The sequence below is a fragment of the Equus quagga genome, chromosome 4 (genome assembly GCF_021613505.1).
Source record: "Equus quagga isolate Etosha38 chromosome 4, UCLA_HA_Equagga_1.0, whole genome shotgun sequence".
In the NCBI taxonomy this organism is placed as follows: Eukaryota; Metazoa; Chordata; class Mammalia; order Perissodactyla; family Equidae; genus Equus; species Equus quagga.
Genome location: NC_060270.1, coordinates 14,076,660 through 14,097,966, shown reverse-complemented (window position 1 = coordinate 14,097,966; position 21,307 = coordinate 14,076,660). Strand labels below are relative to the sequence as shown.

At 38.0% G+C, this 21,307-nt stretch overlaps 1 protein-coding gene and 1 pseudogene across 7 annotated transcripts in view; both read right to left on the bottom strand.

The window, feature by feature from the left end:
- Window positions 1-936: 936 nt before the first annotated feature.
- Window positions 937-21,307, bottom strand: part of CD96 (CD96 molecule) — an 87,916-nt gene continuing 67,545 nt past the window's right edge. For 2 of the 7 annotated variants that reach the window (XM_046659590.1, XM_046659594.1), the window contains 6 exons: window positions 17,200-17,268; window positions 16,599-16,682; window positions 9,085-9,150; window positions 8,194-8,283; window positions 5,084-5,207; window positions 937-3,140 (listed from right to left, as the gene is read on the bottom strand). In XM_046659590.1, the coding sequence (XP_046515546.1) occupies window positions 3,032-3,140; window positions 5,084-5,207; window positions 8,194-8,283; window positions 9,085-9,150; window positions 16,599-16,682; window positions 17,200-17,268 (542 nt within the window). In that variant the 3' untranslated portion in view covers window positions 937-3,031. The remainder of the gene's footprint in view (window positions 3,141-5,083; window positions 5,208-8,193; window positions 8,284-9,084; window positions 9,151-16,598; window positions 16,683-17,199; window positions 17,269-21,307) is intronic. The other 5 variants (XM_046659592.1, XM_046659595.1, XM_046659593.1 and 2 more) reach the window with 3 other exon arrangements.
- On the bottom strand, window positions 11,255-12,301 carry LOC124238538 (cytosolic 5'-nucleotidase 3A-like; annotated as a pseudogene).

Sequence of the window (21,307 nt, the reverse complement as noted above, 5' to 3'; positions counted from 1 at the left end):
GATTCAGGTGGGTAAGGAAGTGAACATTTCTGAACAAAAGTCTCATCTAACACACCGTGCTTCAGAAATGAGTGATGAAAATGCTTATGTGTGGCTTCTTCTCAGTGAAAATGAAGGCAGGGATGAAGACACACAGGAAACTTAGGGATTAGAGTCTGGTGTTGCTACCTCTCCTCTTGTGGGACAGAACTAAATCCACTCCACAGAGAAGAGTTGCTGGTTTGAGACAGGCTCTATGAACTTACCTTCATGCAATTTTAAAGTGCAGGTGAAACTGTCATTTTAATTAAATGAGGGAGGTCAAGATCATAGCATGGCCTGAAAAGTATCTAGACACCCTCTCTCTTGCAGGCTTGTGAAAAATTCCTCTGAACCACTGAGTGCGGTTCCACCACAGACAAGCAACCACTCACTGTGTTCCAGTTGGAGAAGAATTTGCAAATGCTGACCAGACTCATTTATAAGACCAAAAAAGGGTGATTCAAAGAGGAGTTAATACAAAAACACTGTGAGACACCTGTCATAGGATAGATTGAAAAATTACATAGCTTATGTTGTACTGCAAAATTGTCCATGTTTTTACTGAAAGAATCTAAACATCCTCCAACTCTGCCACTGTATATCCCAATACCTCTACTCGTATTCACATCTCTTAAAGAAACAGTAAAATAAAGCCATAGTGATTTTTATACAAATATTGATGATTAAGTTGTAATAAATAAAAACTACACATGAAGCAACAGTCACAAATATATATGAAGTTAGTCATTTTTTCTTGAAGCTTTTCAGAGGCACTAATCCCTCTGGAGCTCTTTGCCTAGAGTGAATGCAAATGTGGGAGACCTTTGCCTCCAGCATGACAAAAAAACCAGAACTAATGAGGAATTAAGGGTAATTAAGACAGGCCAATATTAGTTTATTTTCCCATTTATTGAGCTGTATTAGTTATCTACGCCATGTAACAAATTATACCCAAAGTGATTGGTGTTAAACAATAAGTACTTATTATCTCACACAGTGTCTGTGGGTCGAGAATTCAGAAGAGGCTTAGCTGGAAGGTTCTGGTTCTCATGAGGTCCCAGTCCAAACACTGACTGAGGTTGCAGTTATCTGATGATTTGACTGGAGGCTGGAGGATGTGCTTCACGAGGCTCATTCACACAGCTGGCTAGCTGATGCTAGTTGATGCCTCAGTTCCTCAACAGGTGGACCTCTCAACAGTGCTGTTTGAGTGCCCTCACAGCACGGCAACTGGCTTCCCGCAGAGCGAATGACCAAAGAGAGATCAAGGCGGAAGCTACAATGTATTTTACAACATAGCCTTTGAAGTCACACTCTGGTCATTTCTGCACTATCTTATTGGTTAGGCCAGGCCTGGGACTGGTACTCTCTCTCAAGATTATGCATGTGCATGACCCTGAGTGTGAATATCTGCTTAAATTTTACATCCTTGGTGCCTCACTTGCCTTACCCTGGTCCTAACTAGCTACACAAGTCAGCTGTGTTCAGTGTTGGTGAGGACTATAGAAGGGTGCCAATAGCAGGAGGCAAGAATGATGGGGCCATCTTGGAAGCTGGCCACAGTAAGAGCTAAGCACTTTGGTGCCAAGATTCTAATCAACGAGATGGGACTTCCACTGATTCAGCAGTCGACTTTGGCAGAATGCTTGAATCATCTGGGAGAGTTGATGCCTGGGCCTCATTCCACAGAGATTCTGATTTAATTGATCTGGAGTGGAACAGCCGTGGTGTTTAAAAAAACTCTCCAAGTTATTCTCATGTGCAGTCAGGAACAAGTACACTGCAAATGAACTAAAGGTTCCTTTCGAGACTGAAGTCTACACAAAATTTGCTTTTCATATCTATCAGCAACATCTGTTCTTCCCTCCTAGGGAGGGAGTGTATGGGGAAGCTGAGAGGACAAGGGGTATCAGTAATTTATTTACTCACGAACTGCGCTGAATACAGAGTAGGCCTGGCTGACTAGATTTCCTCTCCATCACCTATATGTTCTGTTTGAACTATTTTGTAAAATATTGGTAGGAGCAGGATTAATTCATCAACACTAGTCTGATTTGAGGCTCTTTATCTGTCGCAAAACAGATCAAAGCAGGCAGACTGGATGAACAGAAAGTCCTCAGATGAACAAGAGCGTAATGGGAATTAAATAAATCAGATTAGGGTTAGGCTGCCTGTTTACTTATATAACAGCTTGGTAATAGTTTGATGCATGCATGCGTACGTGCGTACGCACACACACACACACCACACACAGAGGTAAAGCCGAGAATGTGGCCACTCTTAGCTCACATAACTTGAGAGGCAAGTGCAGCGTTATATCTACTAGGCTACTTGGTTGTTGGCTAGTCATCCCTCGATCCCTCCTCATCTCATGGGGCAGGAGGCTGGGTGAACATGGTGGGAGGAAGAGAGAAGGAGGATTGGAACTGAGGTTCTTGTGCAAGGTATTCTGTTTTCCTCCAGTGAAAACAAACAACAGAATTTCAATAGGAAGATTCATTGCACTTTCCCATTATTTGGAACTCTCGCTAGGACTTTCCCATTTTCTTCTTCTTGTAATTTTCCTAGGGAATGCAACAAACCTCAGGGATTATCGTAAATTTGGCAAATAGTTTAGAATGTTGGCAGATGCCCAAAGAGAAGAGGATCTGGCCTGAACATATGCTCGAAACCATTGTCATCCCCTCAATCAGATAATTAAAATGAAAACTAAAAACACTGCACATATTTTTTAATGACGGCAGCCTAATTTGCACTTCTTACATAAGCAAGAAAATCCCTACAGATTGCACTGGGTGTGAGCATGACATATCCTCCCACTCTTGCTTAAATTTAAAGCATACACAGATGAAAGAGGGAGAGTTGCTGGGAATACAGGTCATTTAATTCTCACAGTCATTTCTGCTGCGGTAGAGGCTTGGCTAGAGGGCGATTATATTAAGACAGCACCAGAGCTACCTTCTCAATAGGATTCTAGCAGAGTCTTGCTGTATGGCAACATCTCAAATGACTAGAGTGTCTCCATCTCTTGACAAGGCAGATCGCACCCAATGGACTCTTGAATGCAAGTGTACTTGATGGGAGGTGGCGGTGGCTTGAAAGGTGGGGGTCTTTCCATGCTAGGAACAAAACATTGCTCTGTCAATGCTAAGAATGTGAGAGGGTGATTGAAGGATATATACAAAATATTTTTTTGAAGTAGGAAACAGAGAAAGAGAAAGAGACATGCCCTACTAGTTCTCTTAGAAGTTTTTCTGGCAGAGCCTTCTGCTTGTTAGTCCTATCAGCCATTTGAACATCACGATAATATCATTAATTAACATTGATAAGGTATTTTATAGTTTGCAAAGCATTTTTATCATAACGTTATTTAATTTGTTCCTAGGAATTAGATATTCTTGTCACTGTTCTACAGATAAAACTGAGGCTCAGAGGTTTTAAGCAACTTCCTCAAGAGAACTAGACCAACAATTCAAATCTTTTAACTGGAACCTACACTATTCATGGCAACTGCCTCCTAATAGAAGGGTTTCTCTTATGTGAGTTAAAACATTCCTTCAGAGACAAAATTTTAAGATTCTGAGACTAAAGACTGAAGTTTTCCAAATAGTCCCTTTGCCAACCTTACCCCCAGCCTTCACCCACACACTCATTGCGTACTGTGGGCAACAGAAGAGGTGGGAAGTACAGCTTTTCTGAATCCCTGAGTGGATTGGTACTGGATGGATAATGCCAGAATCCCTGTTGTTTGAATCAGTGAACATTCTTAAAGTCATCTTTGTATAAAGTACTGTTCTATGTGAGCACAACTCATCTCTTTGTCTGAAATGCATCGAGCATAGGGGAGGATTTAGCTGTACAAATGCTCCAGCTCTCTGGATATCAGGAAACAGATAAGTCTGTGAGCAGATTTATGCCCTGAGTCAAATATCTCTACCCCTTGTCCACCAATCCATAGCACCTTAATTTCTCCAGAGAGATAGAGAAAGAGAGAGAGGGAGAGTTTCTCATTTCTATATAACACAGACATTTAAATATAGAACAATAAAAAAATCAATTCAGATTTTCAGATTCCCATTTTCTCATTTTAATATAAAAACTCTAGTGCCTATTACCTGGTTTTCTGATGTTTTAATGGAGACTTAATATATATTAAAAGGTGGATAAAATTCTAAGAAATTTGTACTTCCCTTTTTTCAGTGAAATTGTGAATTTCTCAAGGTTAATGTGGTGGCCAAAGTGTAGTCCTTGCACAAGAATTTAGAATTTATGGTTTAGTGTTTTATTCACAGTTAGATGCTCCCTGCACATGGTTATAGAGTCTTCAAGAATTCTCTAAGGAAAGAAGAAGAAGGTATTGCACAATGGTCAATGCTGCCTCAGAGGCTAGTAGGAAGATGTGTGGAAGATCAGCTTTATGTATTATGCGGGTCTCCTCTAAGCATAACCTAGTCCACACTGATCCCAAACAGCCCAGCCATAAAAGTGAGGCTTAACCTTACCTGTCATTTCAGATTGCTGAGTGGAGGGAAAAGAATTTTGGAAAATATTTCCATAAGACAGAAAAAGGTAACCCAACGCTTACTTTCTTTTCCCCTTGAGGAAAAAAGGAAAATGGCAGTAAAAGCCCATTCTGCTCAAAAGCAGCTGGAAATTTCCTAAAATTAACTTTCTCCCTCAATTTCACACTTGAGCATCTAGGCCCAGCTGGGCCCAGGCAGAGATGCATGAAAACGAAAAAATAATGAAGATTAAAGGAAGAATCAGTTTCAGTTTTGAGGTGAGGTGAGGCTCACTTCTCATTTCATGCCCCCTGACTTGTTCCATCTGATGAGCATTACCGCCACCACAGGCAGAGGGGGATATCAAGTCAGGAGTTGTGCATCTAATCCAAACTGTGTGATGTTGGGGAAGCTAGATAGCATCTTGGAGCTTCTATGAGCCTGATTTCCTCAGTCAAATAGGAGAGGAACTCCATATACAGGAATAATATTTAAAGTGATGAGTAAATACTTTGTTCTGAGAAATTCTCTCTTCCTACATGTCTTAGTATTGTACTCACATTTCTTTCTGGTATTGACACCATTTTCTCACTCCAAGACCAAACACTACCACGCAGGAAAAGACCAAAGCTGCTACAATCACTGGCCAGGACATTCCATCTTTGGGCTTATTAACCACAATTCCTGAAAATGGCATAAAGAGAGACAAACTTTAATGCCAAACTTTGGCATTTGGAAAACAGGATTAATTGAACTATTTCTCCTACTTAAAACATTTTTTCTCCAAGGGCCGTGGGGTGTTCATTGGCAACCATCACGCTCTGGGATGATATCTATGCCTTATTCTCAGCTCTGTTTTTGCATTTATGTCTTTCTTGTTGGAATGTTCCAGAACTGATTTTTTTCTTTCATTTTCCCAAGGCTTTGGAAAATTCTTGGCACATGGTGTCCAATGTAATGTTATTTGTAAGAAGGAATAAATAAAAGTGATAAGCTTTAAATTTGTTTTCCACATTTACTCCAGTAAACTTTATATGTAAAGTAATGGTCTAGCTTTGGATTTTCTTATTCTGTAAAGAGTCATTAAATGCTTTTATGGAATATCAGTATGTCAGGAGGAGGAAGAAAGAGTCAAAAGCTTTAGAACATTTCAAAGCCCTGAGAGTCCAAAGGCAGGCAGGCCTGCCTAACCCTCATGGAGCTGTAGCACTCAAGAGCCTATCAGCCAAGACGCCTCATTTCAGTGTCACTCAAGGAATTGTATTCGGAGTACCTTTTCTACTGCCTTCCCTCTTTTTCATTCTTTTCCCCCTATCCATTTCAGCAATAAAAAGGGGAGGAGGGAACAAGAGGGGTAAAATTGAAACTAGTTGGTTTTGCTTTTTCCATAGTCTGAAAAGAGACAAAGTTGAAAGAAAATGGCTGGCTAAAATTATATTGGTGGGTGATCAATGGACTGATTTTTCTTATGTTGATGAAACCCATACTCAACTCATTCATTACATTTCTAGCACTTGAACACCAAGTCAAACTGTGTGAATCAAAGACTTTCAAATATTGTGGGTTTTAGACCAGAGGCAATATAAATATCATTGTTTGGACTGTTTTCCTTCTTCTCTGACATATAGGAAGAATTAAGAAAATTAACTCTCTTAGGAAACAAAATTGCCCATTTCTACCTGGCAGAGGATGAAAGGGAATGTTTATAATTACATAGTTACTTTATTTTTTCCTTTTAAAAAAGTATTTTACAATCATGTTAAAAATTCAGAAAGTATAGAAATATAAAACTACAATGAAAAGGAAGTGTCCTTACACCTCAGGAGCCAGTTACTCCCACTAGAGTCAATAACTTTGGATAGTTAACTATGTACCTTATTGGAAATTTCATATGCATATATAGGTATCAGGAACATATATCCCTTTTATTACAAATGAGGGCATACTATACATACTGTTCTGTCCCCAACTTCTTTCTCTTAAAAAACATTCTTGGAACACTTCCCATAGACGTGCATAGAGATTCACCTCATTTGATTAAACGACTGGATGGGTCCCCAGTGTGTGAATCTACCATAGCTTATTTGACTGGTTGATTAACGTTAGATGGTTGAATTGTTTCCAGGCTTTTGTTATTTCTAACAACATTCCAATGAAATTCCTTATACCTTATAGATAGGTCTTCAACTCTTTAGATTTACATAGATCATTCGGGCATTTTCGTATCGGAATTATCCAGATTGATTTTCTTTCATTGTTTCAGTTAGATTATAAACTGCTTGTAGATGAAGACTAGATTTTTAATTTCTTTTGTTGCCTTAGATTATTATACTGCTTTTCATACAGCAAAGTCTCAAAAAATACAGGCCAAAAAACTGGATTTAAAATATTAGCTACCAAATCTTTCCTATGATTACATAGTTTGGACTGCAGCCACGTGACGTTGTCGTGTTAACACTGGTTACCAGTGTTGAAGATTTTTCCTTTTATAACATACATCTCGGGATCTGAGGTTTTCCTGATGCTCACCCTACCTCAGCTCTGTTAAAATAGACACTGAGGGTTCCCTGGAAGCTCACATAGTCCTGTAATACAAGACCATGTGGCACGTTGTATGTTTGTGTGGCTAGAGTTCACAGCAGTTCAAATCACTGGAGTATCAAGATTATAAAAGTAGCAGTCATCCAGATGATCAACTCAGGACTACACAAAGTTCTTTTGTAATCAAGTCAAAACGTACTAGGCTCTACACTGAAAATATGATGGGATGTAACATTTTACTTCCAAAGTGTCAGAGAAATGAAAGAACAAATGGTTTTAAAGAGGTCTTACGTCATTGCTTACAAGTTTTCTCCCAACCAAATGTAGGAAATGAGATCATTGACTTCAGGAATGTCTCAGTGGAGAAGCAGAGCTCCAATCTTGTCCTGTCTCTAAACTTTAAGTTTAGTTCTTGAAGGCACTAATATCTTAAAAATATTGGTAGGACCTCAGTTTGCAGTTCTATTGCTGTGTTGTGTCCAGGATGATGCTCTGGTGGTCTGAGGACTGTTGGACCGTGAATATGAAATAAGCTGAGTATCAGTGGAGAGTTCACCAGGGAAGTAAACACCCCCTGAAGTGAAAGGGTTGATTATGCCTCTGAATTTACAATTAAGACCTGCATTGGGAGGGTGCTAACTTTATTGAATACCTTGAACTCATGATATAAAACAAGGGATTACATTTAGCATTCACAAAATTTTTTTAGTTGAATTATAAGAGTACTCTTTGTTCCAACATTCTCCTTCTTGCCTCAGACTATATTTTCACAGGACTGAAATGTTTCTCACTACTTTTTTTACTGGCTAGTTCTTATTCATTTTTCAAATCTTAATTTACATGTATTCTAAGAGAGTCCTTTTCTGTTCCCCAGTTAAAATCAGATCTTTCTGTTAGACTCTGACAACAGCTTGTACTATATCATAACATTTGTCACAAATAAATTGTATGATTACTTATTTACTAAGTATTATCTTTCTAATAGATTATAATCTTCAGGAGGACTATGTTTTTACTGTATAACCAATAACTGGCACAGTGTCTAGCAAATGTTAGGTACTCAATAAATATTTGTTAAGTGAATAAAACATAAAATTCCCCTCCCCCTCCAAAATGGTAAATGACTCACCAGTGATACGGATGTCATTATTTTTAGTAGATCCACTGGCAGCTTTGGGAACTTCTGAAAATGTTCTGGTTGTGCTGGGGAAGACATCACCTAGGGATATAAGGAAGATATCTGAGCTGATCCTAATAACTGTCTCAACCCTATACGTGGAATAAAATCATGAAAGGATTTCACTTGCTATTAGGAAGAGCTCAAGTTGAATGGCCTAAATGCTCCTAAAATATTACATGTAAAGCTTACTAAGGACCAATTTACTGCAAGGCTAGGATCCTAGGATCTAACAGCTATCAAAGGAGTGGGAAATTCCTATTAGTTTAAAGAAAAAAAGAGAAACTGTTATAGCACACACAACAAAACAATATCTACTAAAGAATCTCCATGAGAAATTTAAGTGGTTTTGGGGAAATGCCTTATGTTGGGGTCACGGAAAGATGAGGCTTATCCCTATTCTCCCAGGGTATCAGAGGTCCAGTCAATCAAAATGCTGATTCTCCCCACTCTAATGTGTTTGATAAGGTCAATAAAAACTCCTTCACAACAGTCGAGTAGACAAGTTCATGTTGACAAATCATTCTATTTTCCAATGGAAAATTAAAACTTAAAATGCATTTTAATGGATCTAATTGGTCAAAAATGCCATTATGTAAATTTAATTTTGAAGTAAAATAGAGAAAAATCTAAGACTTGGTCTCTGATTATCTTCTTTGACTGACTGAGAAGAATTTTGGTTCCTTCCATCGTCATTTTCATCATCACTGTCATTTTCATCATCAGGATGCACTTTTAAACACCTATCTGAGATTGGCTTCTTATCAGTTTTTGTTTTTCCACCTCTGCCCAAATAAAGCAGACCACTACCATCCCGACCCTGAATCTCCCCCAACTACTCACCATGAAGTGTTGAGTCTGCCCCTGAGGGGGATGAACTGTACATTTCACTGGGCATCCATGAAGCTGCTAAGGGAAGAAGGTACAGGAAGAGTCAATCTGTACAAGACTAGTTGTTTCGTTGTCTCTTCTCGACCTTTAATTGAATAATAACTATGAAAAAAGGATATTAATGCAGACTTAAAGCAAGCTCATTGAACTATTCTGCAGCACACACGAGAATGTCCCCAGATAACGTGGGAGTTGAGGGAATGGCTGTGGTCCAGATGCCTCTAATAGGGAAGGTTTAGATCATATCCACTTAGAAGCAGGAAGAGGGAATGGAAGGAAAATGCTCGAAGAGGTTCTTCCAGCCACAGATAATGTATTGTGACTGTTCTCAAGCCCATCCCACAGATGAGCTAAAAAGAATGGCAGAGAATGAGAGCCCACGTGTGTTATGGTGGACTTGAGTCAAGAAAAGGTGCCACTAGGCCTTTGAAGACCATGGTAGAACACGCAGGAGGAAACAAAATTGTACTCGTGGGTAAGCTGACATTCTTGCTTGACTGTGAAAACTGAACTGTGTCAAAAGTGAATCTTTAGACTCCTATGGTCACAGGCCTTGTTAGCTGCCGGGTGACTCCTTTTGATGCATTTAGAGGCATCCCCTTGAGTAGATGGCAGCAAACTCAGGCAGCACATATGGCATTTGAAATAGATCTATCAACTAATTTTGGTTAGTTCCCATCTCTGGCAAGAAAGATTCACTCCTTGGCAGGCTCCACATATCTGTATTTGATAACAGGCCTATAATGTGATGCAAAGTAAACTTAGTATGGAAGTACATGGTTGCAGTCAGTAGAAATACATTATGCTCATTTATTTAAAATATTAGCATACATGATTAAAGTGCTTTCTTGTGTGTCAGGACCAAAACAAACAAGCAAAACCAAAATAAAACAAAACAAACATTTAAAAAACCCTTAACCTTCCCCTTCCTTGATTTCTCCCTAGATGCTAACAGTAGTTACAGCAAAGGAATGTTCCCAGGCCCTTCAGATGAGATGTAAGTCAATGCTTTTGAGGGATTGCTCATAGGAGGGTCTGCTGTAGCTGCTTCCACTTGGCGTCACCTCAGAGGTAAGGGTGGTTTTGTACACAGCAGTTTTGAGTTTGGGTAGGTTGGGGAGATTTCTTATTGTCAGTGTAATTCTCTCATTCTGCATATGCGATCTTGACTATTTTTTTGTTCAAGACAGATTACCAAGGTCTATGGATGATGACAGACTGAGCATGTTTTTAATGCCCATTTTTAATGGTTAAGCTATTAAGCCAGGAATTTGGTTGACAAAGAGCAAGAACTAATTAAAAGAACTTGAGACCAGGCCTGGATTTAGGTAAAATTATGAAGAAGGCAGTTTGTTCCAGATAACCTAACAGTTTTTTTTCCCAATATGGTGTTTCCTTCCTTATTTTAGGGCTTGATGCCTTTATTCCTTATCTCTTCAAAGTCTGTTTGCAAGAACGGCTATTAATTTATGCTAAGATACAAATGGTTGAACAAGCAAGAGTGGATTTTTTTTTTAAATTTTCCATTTCATGTTTATTATTAGTAAGTCAATATAGAATATTTTGTAATGATCAGTTACATGTGGAGGCCAACAGTTTTTTCACCAAATACAGAGGGCCAGTCTTTTCTGGTCGATTTTGATTTTCCCCAAACAAAATAACTAAACATAACACAATTTCAGGAGATGGTGATGCTATCAGCATGATTGGTCCAAATTATGAAAATGACAGTACTTAAAGTCGTGGAAATTATTTGACCATTTCATAAAACTTCTTTTTAGACTTGCAGGAACTTTTTTCAACTGCAAAAAGATTCCTCAAAAAATGTATGATAAAATTAAACTACAAAATCCACTTTGGAAAAATAGAGTTATTTTTCAAATTATGGATTTAAGATTTCTTAAAACCTGTAAAAATATAGTTGGAAGTGTATTGAGAGAGGTGAAGAAAAAGGAGCTTCCAGTTGATGGATTCAACATGTCTGAAAATACTTACGTAATGTAAAGGGAAAACTTCAAGAGCCAGAATATATTATAATTAAGCCTTTCGGTAAGATGAAGAAATGAGCAGTTCTTGTATCAATTGCTCCCACAGAAGAGAGATCTTCCTCAAGAATGCTTGTTTATAGAATCCTCAGTTAAATAGAGTTGGCTCCTTCCAATGATTCATCCTTCACTAAAGCAATACTTTTCTAAAAGTTCTTCTGCTCTATCACTAAGATATCCAGTTTTCAGAATGCTTTCAACATTGGCTACTGCGTCTGCTATTCTCCTGGGAGACTCTTAGCAGAATTATGTGCTATTGTCTTTTAATTGATTGAAATATCCTGTGTTGTTCAAGGCATCATCTCATTTGTTAAATACGAGTTAATTCTCCTTGAAATCCTTTGAGAACACATTTTCATCAAAATCCATGAATGAACACTACTTTGACTTTTCAATAATAAACACCAGCTCGGTGGATAACCTCCTTTAGTATGTCACCAATATCAGCCGAAAATATGAACACAAGATACTGTGTTGGAGTTTCTGAAAGCCTTATATCCTTCTGTGAGCATCCCATTGATTTCTTCTACAATTTCTTTAAATTTAGCTTTTGGTAAAACTTGTTCAACAAGGAAACTATGTGACTTGGCATACCATTCTACCATAAAAGGGTATTTCTCTTCTACGGTAAAACAAGATCAACTTTGATAGCATAGTATTTTCCCTTTAGTTGCAAAAACTTTTTTTGATATTCATCTGTAACCAATTTATAGTTGTCAGTAATATGACACATTAGGAATCTTTTCTGTTTGTAGGGAAATCTACTTAATGTCATATCAAAGTCTGTGATTATCAGAGATTTGTCAGTCCCTCTTGATAAAGCCACAGATAATTTCTTTTACTATGGTAGGATTCTTGATGCAAGATGAATTTATCTGGAATTCTGGCATCAGTTTTACATGTACAGACTTTTCCCTAGTTATCCAGTTTTTCTTAGGGCACTCTGAGTTCTTCTGTCCTTAATTTTATCCTAGAACAACAGCCTAGGTGGTAAGCAATATCCAGAGATGCAGCGCTTGGGTACAGGTCTCTCAATGATCCTGGTGTTTTGCTCCATCGTCCTCTTCAGGGTGAATATGTACTGGGTCAGCACCACCCCTTCCACCAGAAAACATACAGGCACTAGCTACCGTGTCCACTGTTACCATGACCACCTAGTCCATAGAGGGTACCCCCATGTTCTGCCCGACCAGGAAAGGAAGACGACATTCATGAGCTTTGGTAGTGTGGGCCTTGTGTGTGAGCTGTGGAGAAATCCATGAAGCCCCTAGAAATTGATTTTTTAAGTGAAGGAATAAATCTTTAATTTGAGGCTGGCCTAATCAGGAACTATGTAACAGAACGGGAGGAGAATAATGTTTTAGAGAAGAGGAAAATTGAATGAGATGGGATCTGAGACATAGAAGATTTTAGAATTTGAGGACAAGAATGTTGAGTTTAGAGAATCAGCATCCCAACCAATAGGAAACAGAGGGGATGCAGATATGTGGGTTTATTTCACCAGAAATCCATCCATTATCACTCCTTTTCTGTCTTTGAACATTTCATAAATCTATTGAAATAAACATCCGGAAGAAAAAAAATCCCATTACCAATGCCTCACACTAATCTTGCCAAATCCATCATCTAATATTGGATGTCTCATTACAGTCCCATCCAACGGGTAGAAACATGTTTCAAAAACAGTTTGGGAGTGAGCAATCAACATTAACTTGTTGGATCCTAATGTGTTTTTGTGAATGATTATAAACAGAGCAACTCACTGCAGGGAATTTTTTCTCTAAGCTTATGGATAAAAAATGGCAACCAGTTAAGATCTTCTTACTATTGCATAAGTAAGAATGTGGGTTTTCACTGCCAGGGAAAAATTATTTGTGTTTCAGGGTCCCTTCCTAGATTTCACAATTTCTAAGGCAATTTTTTTTGTAAGAATGACAAAGAGATGTCTGAGGATAAATGAAGTTTTCAAGTGGGAAAGGACAGAAAATACTAAGGATTACAATAGTTAGTTTCATTATGAAATCTACTAAAAAAACAAGAATATACTTATGTAAATTATAAAGCACTTTCAAGAAAGACTCTCAGTTTTTCAGTTTCTGGGGCAGAAAGCCTCTAGGTGGTCTTTAATGCTTCATACTGCTGCACAGGATGAAAAGGCTGTCTTTTATATTCCTGGTGCACCTAATATTGTAATAAATTTAAATAAAGCAAACAAACAAAAACTTAAAAAGTTCCAATTAAGCAGATCATTCCTTCTCACTATATGTGTGTATATGTGTTTTCTTCCTTGTCCTGGCTCATACGTACACATATACTTTCAAGCCTTCAACAAACATTTTCTGAGCACCTGCTGCACGCCTGCCACTGTTGCAGACATTAGGATTCCACAGGGAACAGACACAAAAAAACTCTAGATCCTAGTTCTTGCGTATCTTACATTCTAGTATAATTTCAACAGATAATCAAATAAAATAAACAAAGGAAAACATCAGACACCAAGTGTTATACTGAAAATTAAAATATGGGATAATTTACATTTTCACATAGCATAAATTTAAATTGGAGTTGAACTTTTTCCTTTGACATTGTCTAATAAACTTTTATCCCCATTGCTACTCAATTTCTCCCAGTAATGAACAAGTATTAATTCATCTGTCCATTCTACTATATTTGTTGAGCACTAACTAGATGCCAGACATTATCTTAGGCACTGGGAATGCAAGTAAACAGAAACAAGATTTCATAGAACTTGTATTATGGTATTAAGAATAAAGGATGACAAACTAGTGTAGGTTAAGCAGAGCTTCAGCATAGTTTATTACAATTGCGTGTTAACACCATACACGATAAATGTTAATCTGTCAGGTCTAGACTCTCATCCCCAGTCTTACTAATGCTTTTATTCTCAATTTATATCTAATTGGTAAAAATTTGCCAGCTTGTACCCTCGTCTATATAATAAAATGTACCAGCTAGCTTAGTACATTATGGCTATTCTTCTGTTTGGCTTCATAATATTTCATTGAGTTATTATCTCCTCCTATTCCACATTCTTTTATTAGTGGACATATTTTTCTTTAACACCCCCTCACCCTCACTCATACACGCATAACATTATACACGTCTTTCCCCTCTCCCATTCCTTGTATGCCCATTCAAAAGCAAACGCTGTTCTGAATGTTATGTTTATTATTCACTTACTTATATAATTTTAAAATTTTTATCACACATTATGTCTAAGCCATATGGTGTTTGGGCATATTCGTTTTTAAATTTTATAAAAAAGAACCCACGCCATATATTGCCACCTGGCATTTACTTTTTTGACTCAACACATTGTTATTAAGATTCACTCATGTTGTTGTATGCAGCTGTCACTCACTCACTTTTCATTGCTCTATAATAGTTTATTACATGACTATACTACAACTTATTTATCGAGTCTCCTGGCTATGGATATTTAGATTATTTACAGTTTTTGCTATTATGACTAGTGGTTTTCCCCTAACATTTGTGCACGTCTCCTGGATATATGTAATAATTTGTGTGTGTGTGTGTGTGTGTCTAGGAGTAGAATTGTTGGTTTGCAGGGTATGAAAATGTTCAGCTTTAAACATAATGCCAAAGTGGTGGAAAGTGATGGTACCAATTTATACTTTCACCAGCAATATATAAAACATTATATTGATGTACATTTTATATAACACTTGGCAATTCCATACTTAATTTTTGCCACTTGATTACGCATAAAATGCTTATCTTTTTTGCACTTTTCTGCACTTGCGTTTCCTGATTGCTAGAGAGGCAGAGCATCTCTCTGGATGGTTTTTAGCCCCTTGTGTTTCATGTTTTGTGATGTGCTTATCTGTTCATTTTCTGATACTTTCTGTCTTTTTCTAAATTGATTTGTAGTCATTCTTTATCCACTCTTGACGTAAAGTTTTGATCCTTTGTCAATTATAAGTTCTTGATCCTTATAGCTTGCCTTTTTCAGTTTCTTTAAGGTGTCTTCCGATGAGAGAATTTCCTTAATTTTACTGTACTCTATTGTTTCCCATCTTTCTTACGGTTAGTGCTTTCTGTCTCTTTCTTAAGCCCTTTCCTACCCAAAAGCCAGGAAGAAATTCACCTTTATTTTACTACATGTTTTAGTGTTTTGCTTTTGACACAAAGATCTCAAACTATATGGAGTTTATTTTTGTGTAACGTGTGTGGTAGAGGCAACTTTTAATGCTTTTTTTCTTATAAATAATCCACGTTTCTAGGTCCACTTGCTGAACAGTCTCTTCTTTTCACAGTAATCTGCCAAGCCATCTTTGACATACATCCGGATTCCACTTATTTGTGGGTCTCTTTTTGTGCTCTCTCTTCTGATACTGCCTTGTCAGTTCTTGTATTTGGGCACTGAGTTCACAGGTGTCTATTATATTTTTAATGTATTTCTTAAAAGAAACATGTTAAATTGAATTATAAAGGGCTATACACAGACTAATGATGAAAGTGTGTCATGAATGAAAGATTACGATTAATCCAAATGTGTGAACCTGAGGTCCACAAAAGAGAGAAAATCAATAAATAATGCTACAAAGAGCAATATTACACATGTTCCTTTTCTCTCTTTGATTTATTCCCTATGGACAAGTTCCTAGCCATGAGAGGATGGAGCCAGTGGGTATAAAAGACATTTAGAGGTTTTCAATGTACAACTTAAATGTTTTCCAGAAGAGATGCACACATTTACTCTTCATAGCAAGGGCCTCGTGGTTACGTTCAGAGTTCTGCACCTGCGGCATCCTGGGTCTTCTCTTCTCTGCTTGAGCCGCATCCCTTACTACTTCCCACCACACTGACCTTTGTTTTACACCTCTGAGAGGCAGTATATTTCCTCTTTAGACCCTGTCAGGACCTGCTAGAGCAACAGCAGCGATGCTGCTGCTAGTGGGCCAGATTAAAAGTAACAACCCATTTCTGTGCCTCACATTGGGCCCCTTCTTTTCATTTTTATTAGTGATATGCATATTCTGGCTAGTTTGCTCTTTTCCCCGGTTATATTCATAGTTCCCTCTTTCATCTCCATTAGTTATATTTTTACTCAGATGTCACCTTCCTTAGTAAAACCTTTCAAGATCACTTATTTAAAAAGGCAACCCACCCTCACCTTTGATTCTCACAGTCTCCCTGCACTGCTTTAGTTTTTCTATGATTATCACTTATGACCATTTGTCTGTCTCTCTTCCACCAGAATTTGGAACTTAAATCTGCTTTGTTCACAGATGTATCTCCAGCAACTATAACAATGCTTTCAATATGGTAAATGCTTTGTAAGTATTTGTTAATACGATTATGAACAAAGCACATAGTACTTGCTCGATATATGTATTGCCTGAATAAATGAGGCCCTGAGGACTCTCAGGGACTCACAGTTGTGCTCACGGTTTTTGGCGTCCTTCCCGCTGGAGGTCCAGGAGTAGTTGAAGCCTTGGGTAGTCACATTGGAGTTGCTGGCTGAAAGACAAATTCTTCAGAATCCAAACTTTTTATAAGGCTGTAATTTAGCTTTACTTTGATGTGCTGAATTTTTAGTCTATATGACTTTGGGGAAATGTAAAATTGAAAATATGCTTTCCTATGCAGGAACACTAGCTGGCATACCGAGCAAAAGCTCCAGAGTTTATATTTAATGTCAACTTGCCACTGATTTGCTTTCTTTTTCTATTCTGTCACTAACTCAGATCCCTGGGAGTATTGTCAAGATTACTTTCATATTACCTTAAAATCCCATGACAATTGAAAGAGTATAATAACACATCATCAGCCCTTATTTTTAAGATTACAGTGATTGTAAAATCAACATATAGTCACCAGATTACAAATTGCTACAGAGTAACTCAAAACCAAAATATCAACATCAAATGAAAAAATACAGCCTTTTCCCCAAACCTTAAAATTATTGTAACTGTAGTAAAATCTGTGAGTGTGCTGTCTCTTTTAAGTCATACGAGGACAACCTTGTTATACTCACTTTGTGGGGTGGCGTTTGGAGTTGACGTACTCTCATCTACAAGGGCTATTGAAGATGCAGCTGGAGACCCTATTTTGAAAACAAAATTCTCACATTGTTCTAGGTATTTGCATTCACATGTTTAACTATACCACTACAATTAACAAGGGTGGCATGCAGAGGATGGAGTATTAGAGTTGGAAAGAATCTTAGCGAACACATAGTCTAATGGTTTCATTTAATAAATTATGAAACTGAGTCCAAAAGTTATAAGCTTGTGGTTACGTACCCAATATTCAACATCATTTATTTGATATTAACCCAGTTCTCCTAACTCCAAGTGTGTTATAGTCATATTTTCAAAATCCATTATTTTAGTATCTACTGCATGCCAGACTCTATTCTACATGAAGCAAACAGTGAAGACACCCTCAAAGAACTTATCTTGTAATGAATTTTCACAATTGTGTATAATATTTTCAGATTATATATATTTATTCATATTTATTTCAATTTTTAGCTTTCAAAATAATCTCCAGCTTTATAATCCATCATTTCCCATTCTCTTCTTCTCTCTCTTCCCCTCACCCAAATGAAAGACTAGTTCATATTCATTTGAAAATATCTCTGGGGATGAAGCAAGGTAGATGGAAGAAGAAAAATATCCAATCACAGTCTACTGAAAACATGTTTATGTCTCTTGGGAAAGCAAAATTTCAATATATTTTATTTATGGGTATTTCCCCTTTGTTCCAAAAATATATTTAAGGTGACTTACATAAATATGCAATGCAAGAAAACAAAAAAAAGTGGATAGAAAGTGACAACAAGGGCAAGAAAAATATAATTAGAAAAAGTATGTTGAGTTCTGTTGAAATGTGAACGAGGATGGTACACAAAATGCTTTTTATGATGTTGTGTACTCTTAGCAGATGTGGTCCCCTTATTTGGTCAGAACTTTCTAGTAACAAAGCAAAGAAATAAGGAGTATGTTATGCCATTGATGGCCATCACAAGATAAAAACAGTCAATTTCCAAGAGAAACACAGCTTTTCTTTTTATTGTTATTAAAAAGAAATTTCTCCCCAATATTTATAAAAAGAATACTGTATAATAGGTACAATATTCTCAACAATATCTTTATAGTATGACAGCTAATATGTTCATTTACCCTCAAGCTTTAGCAGTGAACAATGCCCCAGTTTCCCAAGCACCCCAATTTTGGGAAGGAGCATCCCTTAATAAACATGAGTAATCAAATCTCGGAAAAATATATGTATAGGATAAATAAATAAATTAGCACTGTGATTTATACATCTTTAAATAGTTCTGTAGTGTAAGCCCTGGTGTTTTTAAAAAATTTTTGGTAATGTAAGTGCCTGACTTAAGCTTTGATTGTCAAGGCATCTACTTCAACGATGGCTATCTCAATTAAACACATTGCCAGGCACAGGACTAGATAAAGAACCAGGCCTCCTCCCTGCACTGAACCTCCTTTGTTATGGAGATCTTGGTTGATTTCAACAACTGACCGTTTGGACCACTTGTTTTTTCCTCTTCTCGTACTTTAAATTCCCATTTTCATGCTTTAAATTCACCAATAAAGAGTGAGACTGCAAAACTCTAAGCTCCCACTCTCAGCCCCAATAAAAGCTGAACCCCAGGCCTGTGCACGCTCTCTTTCTCTCTACTTGTAACCTTGCTGTGCGGCCCCCGGTGTGCTGTGTAATTTCCAGGTCCTGTAAGTAATAAACCTTTATTTTTTTCAAAGTTTCCTTACAGTTACTATTGAAGGGCATCTTGCAATGATAATAAGAATCACAAGGGCTAGTTCAACCACAACATTGGTTATTGATAGGCTGAGACCGGTGCAGAACAAGTTCACATTCAGAGATGATCAACAGGAATTGTTTTGCAATGAAGCCTATCAGTGAATACCAAAGACATACCACACCCAGGTCCATGAATACAGTCAGATACAAGGAGATGTGTTAGTGGCTGCCTCAGATGATGCTGTGAGGAACTAAAATGGGAAGCCAGCATCAGGATGGGCAGAAAAAATGTTTTAAAGACAGGTTATGCACAGCTTCATTTATACAACAAATACTTATTCAATGTCCAGTGTGTACTAGAATTGTGGATGAAGTGAACAGAAAGAGAAACTTCAACCCTGCCTTCACGGATTATACAGTTTAGTGAGAACAAAGATCAGTGTGGCAGACTACTGGCTGATCACTAAACCCAGTCCTCTACCTTCTGGCACAAACTATATTTCCTAACCTCCTGTGAAGGTAAGTATGTGGCTACATACTGAGTCCCAGTGAAGGGGATGTGAGTGGGAGTGATGGTTGTCATTTTAAGCTCTGGTTTATAAAACCTCCCACGTGTGATCCTTCCCTCACATACTATCCAGATATTATGGCAACTTAGAAGTCACGACTTAAAGGTGACAGAACTACCACCAGCCTGGGTTCTTCAACCTGTGGAACAGAGCACCCAGCCACTGGCTTGGTTGACCTCCCATTGGCTCTTTCTGTAAGGATAAATGAACTTGTACTATGTCAGGTGTAAATGACCAAAATGAAATTTTGCAGTTTGTTGTTAATACAGTTAGTTTCCCTTCCTTTATGAACAGTGAAAACATAATTGTAGTAGCAGATGCCAAGTGCTATTGCAGAGAAAGCACAGTGCACTGTGGGATTCTAGAGGAGGGAAACATAACCGAGACATGGGAGCTCAGGGAAAATTTTCCAGAGGAAGTTACATGGCAACTAGGCCTGAAGGATGATAGGAATTAGTAAGACAAGTTGGGAGTGGGAGGAAGGAAGAGGAGAAGCAAGGAGAAGAACGTTCAAGCAGTGTGAACAGAAGAGGTGGGAGAGAATTGAAATCATTCAGAATGCTGTGCTCTGTGCAAAGTAAAGGGATGGGGACAGAGAAGTAAGAAGGAGCTTATTCCAAAGACCCCATGGAGGAAATGACATTCAACAGGTCCTTACAAGATGCTGCAACTCAAGGGTAGGTCAGTGGTGGCCTAGGCTATACAATGAAGACTGTGGGATGACGAAAAGTGGACAAGTTTAAAATGTCGACTCAACAAAGCTTAGTGAATGATTAGATGAAGGAAATAAGGAAGAAAGGGAAGTCAAAATAAGTCCTGGTTTTCTGCTTGGGCAACTTTTTGGATCGTAGTATCATTAACTGAGAAAATAAACAGAGGAGAAGCAGTTTGGAAGTGGTCAGAGGCACAAGGATGATTCAAATTTTGGACAGATTGGTTTTGAGTGCATAGGAGACCTTCAATTCCAGCAGAGGGTTGACTATGTGAGTTTGAATCTTAAGAGTGAAACTGGATGAAAAAACAAATTTGGGAGACATAACATGTAGACAATAATTGGAGTAACCGAGAGTACCAAAGAGTGTGGGTCTAGGGAGAAGAGAAGTGGATCTAGAAGGAACAATGAGGAATTCTCACGTATAACAGCCTGACAGAAGAAAAGGAGATTGAAAAGGAGGAACCAGAGAGGCAGGAAGAAAGCCAGGGATACATGGTGTTAGAGAAGCCAAGGGGACTGAGGGTTTCCAGAAGCAGAGCAAGTCAGTCCAATTCAGCAATTACTTGTTGGTGAGCACTGTGTGCCAGATGCTGGGTCAGTGGAGTCAAACGCTGCCAAGAAGACAGATTTCCATATAGCGGTTGACTGCTAGGAAGCCATTGCATTAGACCCATCAACCCGCATGCAGTCTAGGAGACAGATTTGTAAACCACTCGAAGATTTGAAAAAGCAGTAGAGCTCAGCTATTAAAGGCATTGACTCCAGAGCCAGACTCTCTGGGTTGAGTCTTGGCTTAGTCTGAAATCAGATGTATGATCTTGGGAAAGTCTATTGACCTTTCTCTCTTCCTCAAATTCCTCACTTGTAAAATAACAGTACTTTTCCAGTAGGGTGATTGTGAAGATTGAGAGTCATACATACAAAGTACTTAGAAGAGTGCCTGGCATGAGGTAAGTGCTAGAAAAGGAATCTTAGAAGCTATAAAATAGGTCATCTGCAGTTTAGTTCAAGTGCTGAAATACAAGCATATTCTAGCAATGGGTGATTTGCATCTCCTAAGGAGTTCTACAATT